The sequence below is a fragment of the Diospyros lotus genome, chromosome 2, assembly GCF_014633365.1.
Source record: "Diospyros lotus cultivar Yz01 chromosome 2, ASM1463336v1, whole genome shotgun sequence".
Taxonomy (NCBI): domain Eukaryota; kingdom Viridiplantae; phylum Streptophyta; class Magnoliopsida; order Ericales; family Ebenaceae; genus Diospyros; species Diospyros lotus.
This window is the reverse complement of record NC_068339.1, coordinates 11,335,214-11,347,409: the sequence shown is the minus strand read 5'-3', so window position 1 is coordinate 11,347,409 and position 12,196 is coordinate 11,335,214. Positions and strand designations below refer to the sequence as shown.

Genomic DNA, 12,196 nt, shown 5'->3' with positions numbered 1-12,196 from the left:
ATAATAACCCAGTGTTGGATTGCGACATCACGTACGTGTAACATAATAATGTAGGTATATTTTTTACTTTAATGAGAAATTGATAAAGCGACTAAAGGGAGAGTATAGTATTAAAAATGATGAGAAGACATCCTACTAGTAATAAATTAGCTAGATAGCTATCTATCTAGTTTCGAGTCTTTTTATATCTTATTCTTTTAGAAAAGCGTGACAATTAATTAATAATTTAAGAAACAGAGCCCTTGGTAATAGGGAAAAGAGAAACAAATAGTATTGATAATGCTTGTCATCTTCTAGGCACCATCTTTCCCGCGGGTGGATGAAGGAAGGAAGAGTCCCAAAGAGTATACGAAACACAATCTGGCAATTAAACTGTTCAACAAAACGCGTAAATATTGGGATTAGAACGACCATTCGCTTCCATACACACTATAATTAACAACTTCCGTCGCATACATACATACATTATTAACCTGCATTCCCACTCCAGTGGCGCCACTCTTCTCTTAGACGACACGACTTCTTCGCCCATGCTCCAATATCTCTCTCTCTCTCTCCCTCCCTCCTGCAGCCCTGCCATGCATGCCTATGATTGATTGGATTGTTTCCTAATGTGCATGCATCTTGAATATTTCACAGGGGTAAAATTATCATTTAATTATTTTCAATCATCATTTCTAAACCTCAATTTGTACAAGTAGCAAATGCCAAATATATATATATATATATATGTTTTGATCCCCGGCCCACTTTCTCAAACTCCATACATTTTGAGGGTGTAGTTAATAAAATTGATGTGAGAGTTCACCCGTGCCGTGCATCTTGATGAGAATCTAGTCTAGACCATCAAGACCCCAAGATGGTAATCATGTCACGGGGATAAGACGAGACGAGGCGAGAGAAAGGGCACAGCTACAAAAGAATCTTGCTTTGCTTACAAACAATAGGATAAGTTTAATTTCTTTCCTAACTTTCACTTTAAACCTTTCATCACTTGAACAATGCTTGCAAGTTATAACTCTCGCGCGGATTCTACCCGACTCTTCTGAAATTAGATGCGACAGTGGCATACCAAACCATTGTTTCAGGCTCACAAATGCATTGATTGACAGTTGGCATTATTATTGTCATCAAAAAACTTTTTTGAAAAAGTAAATAAATAAGCGCACTAGCGAGAGAGATAAATAAAATTGCATGGAAGAGGCTTGTAAGGAGAGAGAATAATATAAAATTTTCAACTATAAATAAGCTGTTGAGCACTGATACTAAAATCTTAGGGTTTAAATCAAAATATTCCAATCACAAACACATGATAAAATAAAAGGAATGGAAAACTTTAACAGTTATTCATGCGAAACAAAGGTAAACAGAACTGAAACGTAAAAGCTAAAAGAGACACACAAGATTTTTACCGTGGTTCACCCAAATAGGGCTACGTCCACGTTGAGCTCCAATATGGAGAGCTCACTGCACTAATGATTGAATCAAAAATACACCCACAGAAAACCCCTCAATCTCTCTGTACTCACAGTGGTTCGAGAAACACAAAACTTGCCCAATAATCACTCAAAAAGATTAAGAGGCAAAAACCCTATCGAACCATATAACTATAAAGTTATACAAACATTTACAGAGAAAGAAAGAAAAGAACCGAAGCAAACCAGATAACCCTAGGTCGGAGACGAAGGGTATCTCTCTCTTCTCGAACCCTATTCTCTTCTTTGATTGATTTTTATCTCTTTCGCCTTAAACGTCTACGCAGACCATATCCCGAGGAGAAGATAAATAGCGACGATGGAGGGCTGGGATCATGTCTCATAAAGCATGCATGGATGGCTCGGATCAGATCGTGCAAGCACGATATACAATATTCCAACAGAATAAAAGCAGACGGACAAGTGAGAAGAGAAGAGGGGTAGATAATGCAACCGGGCGCCATCAGAGGGCAGCTGATGGTTGCCACGTGCTGCCCTCCAATTGGTTGCCAGATGGCAGCTCAAGGTTGTAGCACGCGGCCCTCCACCTGCTTACCCCAACGACATCGTTTGGGGTTTCACTAATAACAATCTTCACCTTGAAGCCCAAACAGGGGGTGAATCTGAAACTCTCACAAAGTGCAGCATGCTACAATCCATACCTTCATTGCTCTGGTTGATTTGATCAACCAATTCCCACGTGCAGCAAGTTCAAGCAGTGCTTGAATTTGGTTATAGTTAGAACTTTTGTTCCCATGTCTGCTGGGTTGTTTTCTGTAGGCACCTTCAAAATACTTACAGTGCCATTAGCTATTAAATCTCTAACATAATGATACTTTACCTCAACATGCTTTATTCGTTCATGATATACCGGGTTCTTGGAGAGGTGAATGGCACTTTGACTGTCTGAGAACACAGTCACTTTGTCTTGTAGCAACTGGATCTCCTTTAATAGACCTTGTAGCCAAATAGGCTCTTTAAAGGCATCAGTAACAGCAACATATTCAGCCTCGGTGGTGGACAAAGCCACCAGAGGCTGAAGTTGGGATTTCCAACTGATACAGTTTCCACCCAAGGTGAAAAAGTATGCAGTTGTTGATTTTCTTGAGTCCCTATCACCTGCAAAATCAGAATCTACATATCCCACAAGATTAAGAGTATCAAATCTTCTTTTATAACACAGGCCAATGTCTATAGATCCATTAATATACCTTAACATATATTTTAGTGCATCCCAATGAGGTTTACCTGGATTTGACATATATCTACCAAGCAGAGATATTGAATATGCAAGATCAGGTCTAGTACTAATCATTGAATACATAACTGTTCCGATTTCATTGGCATAAGGGATATCTTCCATTTTAACTAATTCAGAATTAGTTGTAGGGCATTGAGATTTAGATAGGACAAAGTGACCAGCTAAGGGAACCCCTACAGTTTTACAATTTTGCATACCAAATCTTTGAACAGCTTTAATAAGATAGTCATTTTGATGAATTTTCAAGACTGATTTACTTCTTTCTTTTTCTATTGTCATTCCTAGAATTTTCCTAGCAGGTCCTAGGTCCTTCATATCAAAATTAGTGTTTAACATTGACTTTAACTCACTAATTTTTCCTTTGGACTTACTAATTATTAAAATATCATCTACATACAGCAGTAGATAAACAGGAATATCTGAGATTACGAAGTAGAAGTAGTTATCATATTGACTTCTTTCAAAACCAATCCCTAAGATAAAACTATCAAACTTTTTATACCATTGTCTTGGGGATTGTTTTAATCCATACAAAGATTTTTTCAGTAAGCATACATGTTCAGGATGAGTTTTATCAATATAACCAGTTGGCTGAAACATATATATACATTCATCAAGATCACCATGCAAGAAGACTGTTTTAACATCTAATTGTTCTAATTCTAAATCAAATTGAACAACAACAGCAAGCATTATGCGAATGGTCTTAAATTTTACTACTGGTGAGAAAATTTCATTGTAGTCAATACCCTCCCTTTGAGTAAAGCCCTTAGCAACTAATCTAGCTTTATATCTAAGTGGATCAGTGGGAGACATACCTTCCTTTAATTTGAATAGCCATTTGCACTGGATCAGTTTCTGCTTTTCAGGTTTGGGGACCAAAATCCAGGTGCCATTTACCTTGAGGGAGTTCATTTCCTCATCCATGGCTTGTCGCCATTTGACACCATCTTTGGAGATGATAGCTTCCTCATATGAGGCTGGCTCACTGCTCCTTAATTCCTTTCCAGCAATTAGAGCACAATACACTAAGTCAGAGTAAGCATACCTTGCAGGGGGTCTAGAAACCCTCCTGCTCCTATCACGGGCTAGCTGATAGCCACTGAGATCTTGGGGTGAGCTATGATGCTCCACCTCAATCTCAGGTTCATTTTCTTGTTCCTCTTGATCATCATCATGATCAGAGATACTGACATCATGAGACATAGACAAGGTAGCATCTTGTTGACTTTGCTCAGGTGAGGATGGAGCAACTGGCAGGTCATTACTTCCTGTTGATTGCTCCACCTCGATCTGAGGACCCCCTAAAACAGCAAAATCATCTAGGTTTTCCTGAGTGTTTGTTTCTTTTAGGTTATTTGTTTTACAAGGGAAAACATTTTCATTAAAGATAACATCTCTACTGATTATAATTTTAACTCCAGTAGATTCCTTATCCCATAACTTATATCCCTTGGTACCTTCTTGGTACCCAACAAACACACATCTGATAGACCTAGGTTCAAGTTTGCCTTCAGATTTATGAGCATAGGCTTCATAGCCAAATACTCTTAAGTAATTAAAGTTCAGTTTTCTATCAGTCCATTTTTCCTCAGGGCATATAAGATTTAATGTAGTAGAAGGACTCCTATTTACTAAATGAGCAGCAGTGGATAAAGCCTCACCCCAAAATGACTTAGACATATTAGATGTGAATAATAGACGCCTGACTTTTTCAAGAAGTGTTCTGTTCATCCGTTCAGCTACCCCATTTTGTTGGGGAGTGTTCCTAACTGTCTTATGTCTAAGTATACCATGATCATTACAGAATATATCAAAAGCTCTACTGCAGAACTCAAGACCATTGTCAGTCCTAAGGGTTTTAATTTTCCTATCTATTTGATTTTCTACCATTGTTTTCCAATTTTTAAACTTCTCTAGGGTTTGGTCTTTTGATTTTAATAAAAACACCCATACCTTTCGAGTAAAATCATCCACAATAGATAGAAAATACTTGTTACCACCAAAAGTGGGGACCTGAGAAGGCCCCCATAAGTCAGCATGAAGATATTCAAGGCATGCCTTCGCCAGGTGAGTTCCCTTAGGGAAACTTAGCCTGTGTTGCTTGCCTAGAACACATGGCTCACAAAAGTCAAGGGACCCAACAGGCACTGATCCAAGGTACCCTTGGTTTGACAGTGCCTGGAGACCTTTCAGGCTCATATGGCCAAGTCTCAGGTGCCATATATCTGTCTTACCAGTATTGACTATGCAGGCAGAATGTGAGTTAACAAGGGAAGAATAACAACCATTTAAAATGTACAAACCGTTTTTCTTATTACCTGACAGTATAAGGTTATCATCTTTAAAGACATGAAGGAAACCATTTTCAGCTCTATATGAGTAACCCAACTCATCAAGTGTCCCAAGAGATATTAGGTTTCTTTTTAATCCTGGTACATACCTTACATCAGTTAACATTCTGATTTTATTATCATGTAACTTTAAGGATATGCTACCTATACCTTGGATACTACATGATTGATTATTACCCATGTATACCGTACCAGTTTCCCTCTGATTAAAATTTTGAAACCATTCTCTATTTGGGCACATATGAAAAGAGCAATCAGAATCCATTACCCATTCATGTTCAGAAGATAAATATGAGACATTGAGTACTTCAGCTAAACAGTTAGAGGTCCTAGCATTTACATTTGCATTTCCCCCTTGTTTTAGTTTCTTAATATAATCATAGCAATACTTCTTAATGTGACTTTCTTTACCACAGTAATAATACTTTCATTTTTGTTTACCCTTCTTATCCTTTTTCTTACCCTTTTACCCTGACCCATTAGTGTGATCATTGTTACTGGTAAACGATTTTTTCTCATTCTTACTCTTTACAAACAGGTTATTTCCTGACCTTTTAGATGTTCCTAGTTCCAGTTCCCTAGCTTTAATACCCGAGATAACAAGATCTAAACTAGGAACAATGCCAGTATACCTTAATGCATGCTTTACTATATCATAGTCATCAGGTAAGGAATTTAAAAGAATCATAGCTTCACTTGTGTCACCTAATGCTTGATCAGTACCTCTAAGTAATAATGCAAGTCTAGTGAATTCATCTATGTTTTCATCCATTGACTTAGATGCATTCATTTTGAAATTAAACAACATGCCTTTCAAGTATACTAAATTTGATGCAGTCATAACAGAGTATAAAGAATCTAACTTATTCCATAAATCAATGGGAGTTAACATACCATCTACCTTGCGAATGACAGTGTCACCAAGGTGAAGAAAGATGAGGTTGAATGCCTCTTCTCTTACCTCCTCTGTTCTTGCAAGCTGATCAGGTGACCATTTTCGGTCATTAGCTTCTAGTGCTATCAGCACCTTATGATGAGAGAGTAAAACTCTCATCTTCTTTTTCCAGCTACCGGATTCTCCTTTTCCATCAAATATGCCGATTTCAAACCGGGTAGACATCCTCTTTGCCTTGCACGAAGTTAACCTAGGTGGCTCTAGACACTGATGAGAATAAACACAGCAAACTCCTGCTGACACTAGGTTCTCAAAGAAACCCTAGACCATTCGACAATAGATGACAACCCCTTAAATGAAAATAGACTGACTGATTTACTTTTCAAAACCCTAAGCACCGATTTTAACACGGCTCTGATACCACTGTTGAGCACTGATACTCAAACCTTAGGGTTTAAATCAGAATATCCCAATCACAAACACACGATAAAACAAAAGGAATGGAAAGCTTTAACAGTCATTCATGCGAAACAGAGGTAAACAGAACTGAAACGTAAAAGCGAAAAGAGACACACAGGATTTTTATCGTGGTTCACCCAAATAGGGCTACGTCCACGTTGAGCTTCAATATGAAGAGCTCACTGCACTAATGATTGAATAAAAAATACACCCACAGAAAACCCCTCAATCTCTCTGTACTCACAGTGGTTCGAGAAACACAAAACTTGCCCAATAATCACTCAAAAAGATTAAGAGGCAAAAACCCTATCGAACCATATAACTATAAAGCTATACAAACATTTACAGAGAAAGAAAGAAAAGAACCGAAGCAAACCAGATAACCCTAGGTCGGAGACGAAGGGTATCTCTCTCTTCTCGAACCCTATTCTCTTCTTTGATTGATTTTTATCTCTTTCGCCTTAAACGTCTACGCAGACCATATCCCGAGAAGAAGATAAATAGCGACGATGGAGGGCTGGGATCATGTCTCATAAAGCATGGATGGATGGCTCGGATCAGATCGTGCAAGCACGATATACAATATTCCAACAGAATAAAAGCAGACGGACAAGTGAGAAGATAAGAGGGGTAGATAATGCAACCGGGCGCCATCAGAGGGCAGCTGATGGTTGCCACGTGCTGCCCTCCAATTGGCTGCCAGATGGCAGCTCAAGGTTGCAGCACGCGGCCCTCCACCTGCTTACCCCAACGACATCGTTTGGGGCTTCACTAATAACATAAGCCTATAACATGACATATAATTACTTTTACAAAAAATATGGTCAAAACTCATAATGTACATAATTAGAAAATTAAAATTTATATATCCATCCTTATTCAATGAAATTAAGGCTTGTCACGATGTTGCATTCTTTACTTATATTTCTTATTATTATGTATGTTTTAATTGCTACATAAAATATAATTAAAATAGTTTGGTCATTTATATGAGAAGAAAACTAAAAAATACTTGTACTGAGAGTAAGTGGAATAGAATAATAAAAAAAAACTACATGTTATATGAGATTTGATCTTAAATAAAGATGAGAGTCCATGTATTATTACAGTGACCAGCCCACCTCGATTATATTACAAAAGAGGAACCCACAACAAATGGGAAGTGGTGGCCATTTTCTTAAGGGGCCCGTCGGCCTATATGGAGGGGCTGATGAGCTTATTGGGCTGGGCTTGGTCGAACACTCTAATACATACACAAAAATTATTATTTTTTATATTAGTAAGAAGGTTATATTAATAACCAAGCTGAAAATGTATAGGATCAAGTTGTTTTAGAAGTAAGATATTTTTAATTCTTTTAATAAATGCTAAGTATAATCTTTAAATTTTTTTAATCACTTCAAAACCATAAATAAATATTGGGAAATTCTGATACCCGCAGACCATCAAATATGGGTGCGGCCCGTTCTTCGTCACGCCACGGCCCAAGTTCGGTTCTGATGAGACAATATGTAAAAATTGTTAAAAGTAAACCAACAATACGCTGAATAGCCATACGTTTATAATTATCAAGCAAAATCGCCTTATTATATATTGAAAAAATTGCTACTGTTGGGTTTTAAGTAAACAACATGTCTATATGTATATATTGTTGTTGATAAAAATTTTAATTACTATTTTTTAGTTATATGCTAAGTACACTTACAGACATTTTAATTACCTGGTCCATGTTATTATAAATTTTGGTAAATGGATGGCATTTAATTTCCTTGGAGAAATGTCTGAAGCTGTACGTAGGTCTCTGAAAAAGCAGGGCTTGGTCACATGGAAGCAAGTGTGCATTAATTCTTGGGCAAGGAAGTCATCATCAAAGAAGATATCATATAGTTGTTTATTCTTGTGCATTGATTCTATTCTGCATATGTATACACTAGTGCTGGCAAATGGCAACTGGAAAAATGAAAAAAAAAAAGAAAAAGGAATATGGTTGCTTGCTTCCCAGGCCAATGGCTCCCATTCTTCAGCAAATGGCTCTTCCCTCATTCATCATCATCGTCGTCGTCGTCGTCATCATGTGCATATATGCATGGCGGCACCATTCAGTGTTTTGTAAAGAATTAAAAAGTACCAAATCCCACATGGTTTCACAGGATGTAAAGGCAAAACAGCACATGCCTCACCTCCATCTTTGCCTCCTAATAAAGAGGCCACAGTCGTGACTTTTACTATCAAGAGTTTTAATTGTACTTTCTTCGTAAATTCATATATATGATTTGTGGATTATTATTATTATTATTATATATTTTTGATAAATTTGTCGAGTGCATATCTTGCAACATAAACAAAACAAGAGAGGAAAGAAGATGCATGCTTAAATATTAACTTGTAAAGCTAACATTGAAATTAAATTCCAAACCCAAAGACAGGCAATTACAAAGTATCAATTGTACATATGGTGAGCAAACACAACACTAGTTGGAATTCAAAACCCATCATCATCATCATGATTCAAACTATCACACAGTTACAAGCATTACCCACAAAAAAGAAAAAAGAAAAACCCACATGGCATATGATACAGAGAGGTACATACACATGCAAACCCAGGTCTAAAAACTATGAATTAGTAGCACAGGACTGTGAAATTAAAGCTCTCCCCTAAAAGCCTCTTCAGATTGAGATTTGAGATGGATGTATAGGCTTATCCAAAATGAAGGATGAAAAGGAGGGCCAAAAAGCCCCCTCTCGTACTCTGAAAATATCCTTTCACAGGCTGTTAAAGAGCAAAGAGAAAGCAAATAATGGAGGCCAAGTGGTGGTCGCAAAGCACAGGCCATGCACCAAAACACATGGCTTGCCCCCCACCCTGCACATGCTCTCTGTCCCCCCTAACGTCCCTGCGCTCCAAATCCCACACCAACTTTATTCTTCTTCACAACTAATCAATCACTGCCCATTAATCCAAACAACCACTTACAGCCAACAATCTTAAAAATGCAGTTAGCTAGCTTGATTATGGTGTTAATTAATTACTTGGCTAGTAGAGTGGTAGTGTCTATATATATAATATATATATATATATATATTGTTTCCTAGTTGTTAGTACTTTAGTTGTGTAATGGATATATGATCTTTGTGGAGCTGGTCTGGGATAGGGTTTGGTGGCGGGGGCAGGTGACCAGGTGGCCGTTGGTGAGGCCGGCCGCTTGCATGAAGGAGTGCATGGCCGTCGGACCGACGAACCGGAACCCTCGCCGGACCATGTCCTTGCTCATGGCCTCCGATTTTGAGGTCTTCACCGGGATCTTCTGGCATGATTTGTACTGCGTGGCAATCGGCTTGTTATTCACAAATCCCCACAGATACTTGTCAAATGACCCGAATTGCTTCTTGATCTGTAAATAATTAACAATAACCATTTATCGATCAGAGAGAGGTATCACGAGTAATTAATTATTATTAGCAAGTGCTATTAATTATTAATTACGTCAAGTATGCGGTTGGCGTTGTCGATGACCCCCCGAACTTGGCTGAGCTCGATGGCGTAATCGGTGCTGATTGAAGTTATCTTCTTCTCGGTGGACTTTGAGACAGTTTCCGCATCGAATTCCGAAAAGGCTTCCCTGTGAAGAAGGCAGGCATGACTTAGTTTCCAATTTAAGAACCTTATCTCTTTTCCTTCTTTTCAAATTCTGAGAGAATTATGGCCATGGAGAGGGGAGGGGACCCTACCTGAATTGTTGCCTTTTTTTCAAAACTGAAGTCCAGTCTGATCCAACTTGGGCTCCACTCAGTACCAGCAATTCAAACAGCAGCCTGCACAGCCACCACAATCAAATCAGTGACCATTCATTTCACATGCGCGCATGGTTGTTTTTTGATAAACGATAATATTAACGAGCCTAAATAATAACATTTTACTTCTAAAAAAGAGAATGAGAGAGATTTATACTTGTCATCATGAGTTGGAACTCCCCATTCTTCATCATGGTACGCCACAAAGATGGGATCTGAAGAAACAAGAAACAAAAAGGTTCTATATTTCAACAAACCGTATTATAGTAAAATGAAAACCACGGACAATCGGAAAGAAAACAGGAAGAAAAGAGAAGAACTTTACATCTTCCAATCTTACTTTTTTGTTATTTATGTGTCATTCTCACGTATAAGGCTATGTTTAGAACGAACAAATTAATAATGTAGCATTACAGGACAAGAATTGTGGATACCTGAATTACTAGTGATGAAACTGCATCTTTTTTCCTCTGGAACAGCGGATATTGTGGCTGAAGAATTGTCAAGGGGAACCACCTTGTCTTCAAATTTACCAGATTTTACTCTTCCATAGTGAGCAATTTTCATCTTTCTCTGCACCTGCATAATGGCTGCCTGTTCTCTCCTCGCTGCAGCTATGCTTCCAGGCGCCTCAACTATCCAAGACGAAGAAAACTTCAAAGCAGAGGAGGTATCAATGAAGTTATTAGCTGCAACTGCACCACATTTCTTGGACTTCTTCACCGGCGTGGCAGCCGCGCCTTTGGCTGCATTATTCCTTGGTGTCGAGACCTTTTCGCCACTCGAACTCAGGCCATTCGGGTCATTGCATCGCTTAACTGGCGCTGGCCTAGGCGATTTTAGCTTGGGAGAGATGGGAGGTGTCACTAAAGAAGCCTTGGCAGTTTTGCCATTAGAAACAGTACTATTTGCTGGCGATGACAAGGGCTGCAGCGCAGGAGGAGAAGCTTTCTGGGAGGGCTTCTTTGCCGGATTTCGCCTTTCCAAGAGAGACACCCGGTTGCAGGCCGGCTGCAGCACCGGCCGGCCATTGATGTGAGACACCATTGTTTCAGCAGCGCCGCTGCTGCCTTGCAGTGTTTTAGACTTGGAAGAACACATTTTTGACGTCTTTTTTAGGCAACAGTACTAATGTTAGAAGAAACACGGTATGCACAATAATAAACGGGTACACCGGTAGGGTGGAGAAGGGGAAGGATAAGGAGAAGTGCCAATGAATTGGGAAGATGGTGAAAGGACTTGGAAGGGGTTTAGGGAAGTGAATTGTGGGGGGGAGGCCTTTATAAAGGGGGAATTGGTGGGGCAGTTTGTAACATGGCCTTACAACCCTCTTGTGAGCGGCACTAACATCACATATGGGGGATGAAGTTGACAATATTATTCCCATTTAGTGCAAAATCATATATGTTTATATGTATATATATATATGTATATAACTTATTAAGATTTGTTTAAATATTCGTAAAAGGGACTCATAATTATGAGAATAATATATTACAACACTCTTTATGTTCTTACCTTTTCCTTTTGGGATATATTTTGAGATGGAGATAAAGGGATGCTTTTGAGTTCAAGATGGTTATAGAATTAGATTAGTCGCTAAGTTATAATATTACAATAATTAAGCAATAAGTTATATATATAACTAGGATGCATATTTTAATTTACAATAAGAGAACTTGATCCAATATAGCCTTTTAATATTAATTTAGTTATACGCGGTTAGAGATCTATAGAAACATGGCTTCTCTGACTCTGGCTTCCTTGTTGGTTCCCTTTTTCTTATATTACAAATTTAAACATAAAAAAGGATTAAAATTAATCTATAAATTTTAGCTAATGCTTTGCACTCGTTTAATATTTGTGATCTTTTGTATACCATCCAACAAGTAATTGTAACAACCCAATTGCACGCAGTTTGCAAAGAGGTTAATTAATTAATTAACCCTAAGCTAGG

The 12,196-nt window shown here is 38.3% G+C and overlaps 1 protein-coding gene across 1 annotated transcript; it reads right to left on the bottom strand.

Annotated features, from left to right (window-relative positions):
• Positions 1-8,806: 8,806 nt before the first annotated feature.
• On the bottom strand, positions 8,807-11,510 carry LOC127793899 (uncharacterized). The gene is made up of 5 exons (XM_052324674.1): positions 10,674-11,510; positions 10,397-10,454; positions 10,177-10,260; positions 9,932-10,067; positions 8,807-9,839 (listed from the first exon to the last, which is right to left on the bottom strand). The coding sequence occupies exons 1-5, from the start codon at positions 11,338-11,340 to the stop codon at positions 9,552-9,554; spliced, it is 1,233 nt and encodes a 410-aa protein (XP_052180634.1). The 5' UTR covers positions 11,341-11,510; the 3' UTR covers positions 8,807-9,551.
• Positions 11,511-12,196: the final 686 nt, after the last annotated feature.

Coding starts and splice junctions, on each gene's coding strand:
- LOC127793899 (XM_052324674.1), bottom strand. CDS start 11,340: ATGTGTTCTTCCAAGTCTAAAACACTGCAAGGCAGCAGCGGCGCTGCT. Junction 10,261..10,396: donor GTTCCAACTCATGATGACAA/GTATAAATCTCT, acceptor GTGGCTGTGCAG/GCTGCTGTTTGAATTGCTGG. Junction 10,068..10,176: donor AAAAAAAGGCAACAATTCAG/GTAGGGTCCCCT, acceptor CCTTCTTCACAG/GGAAGCCTTTTCGGAATTCG.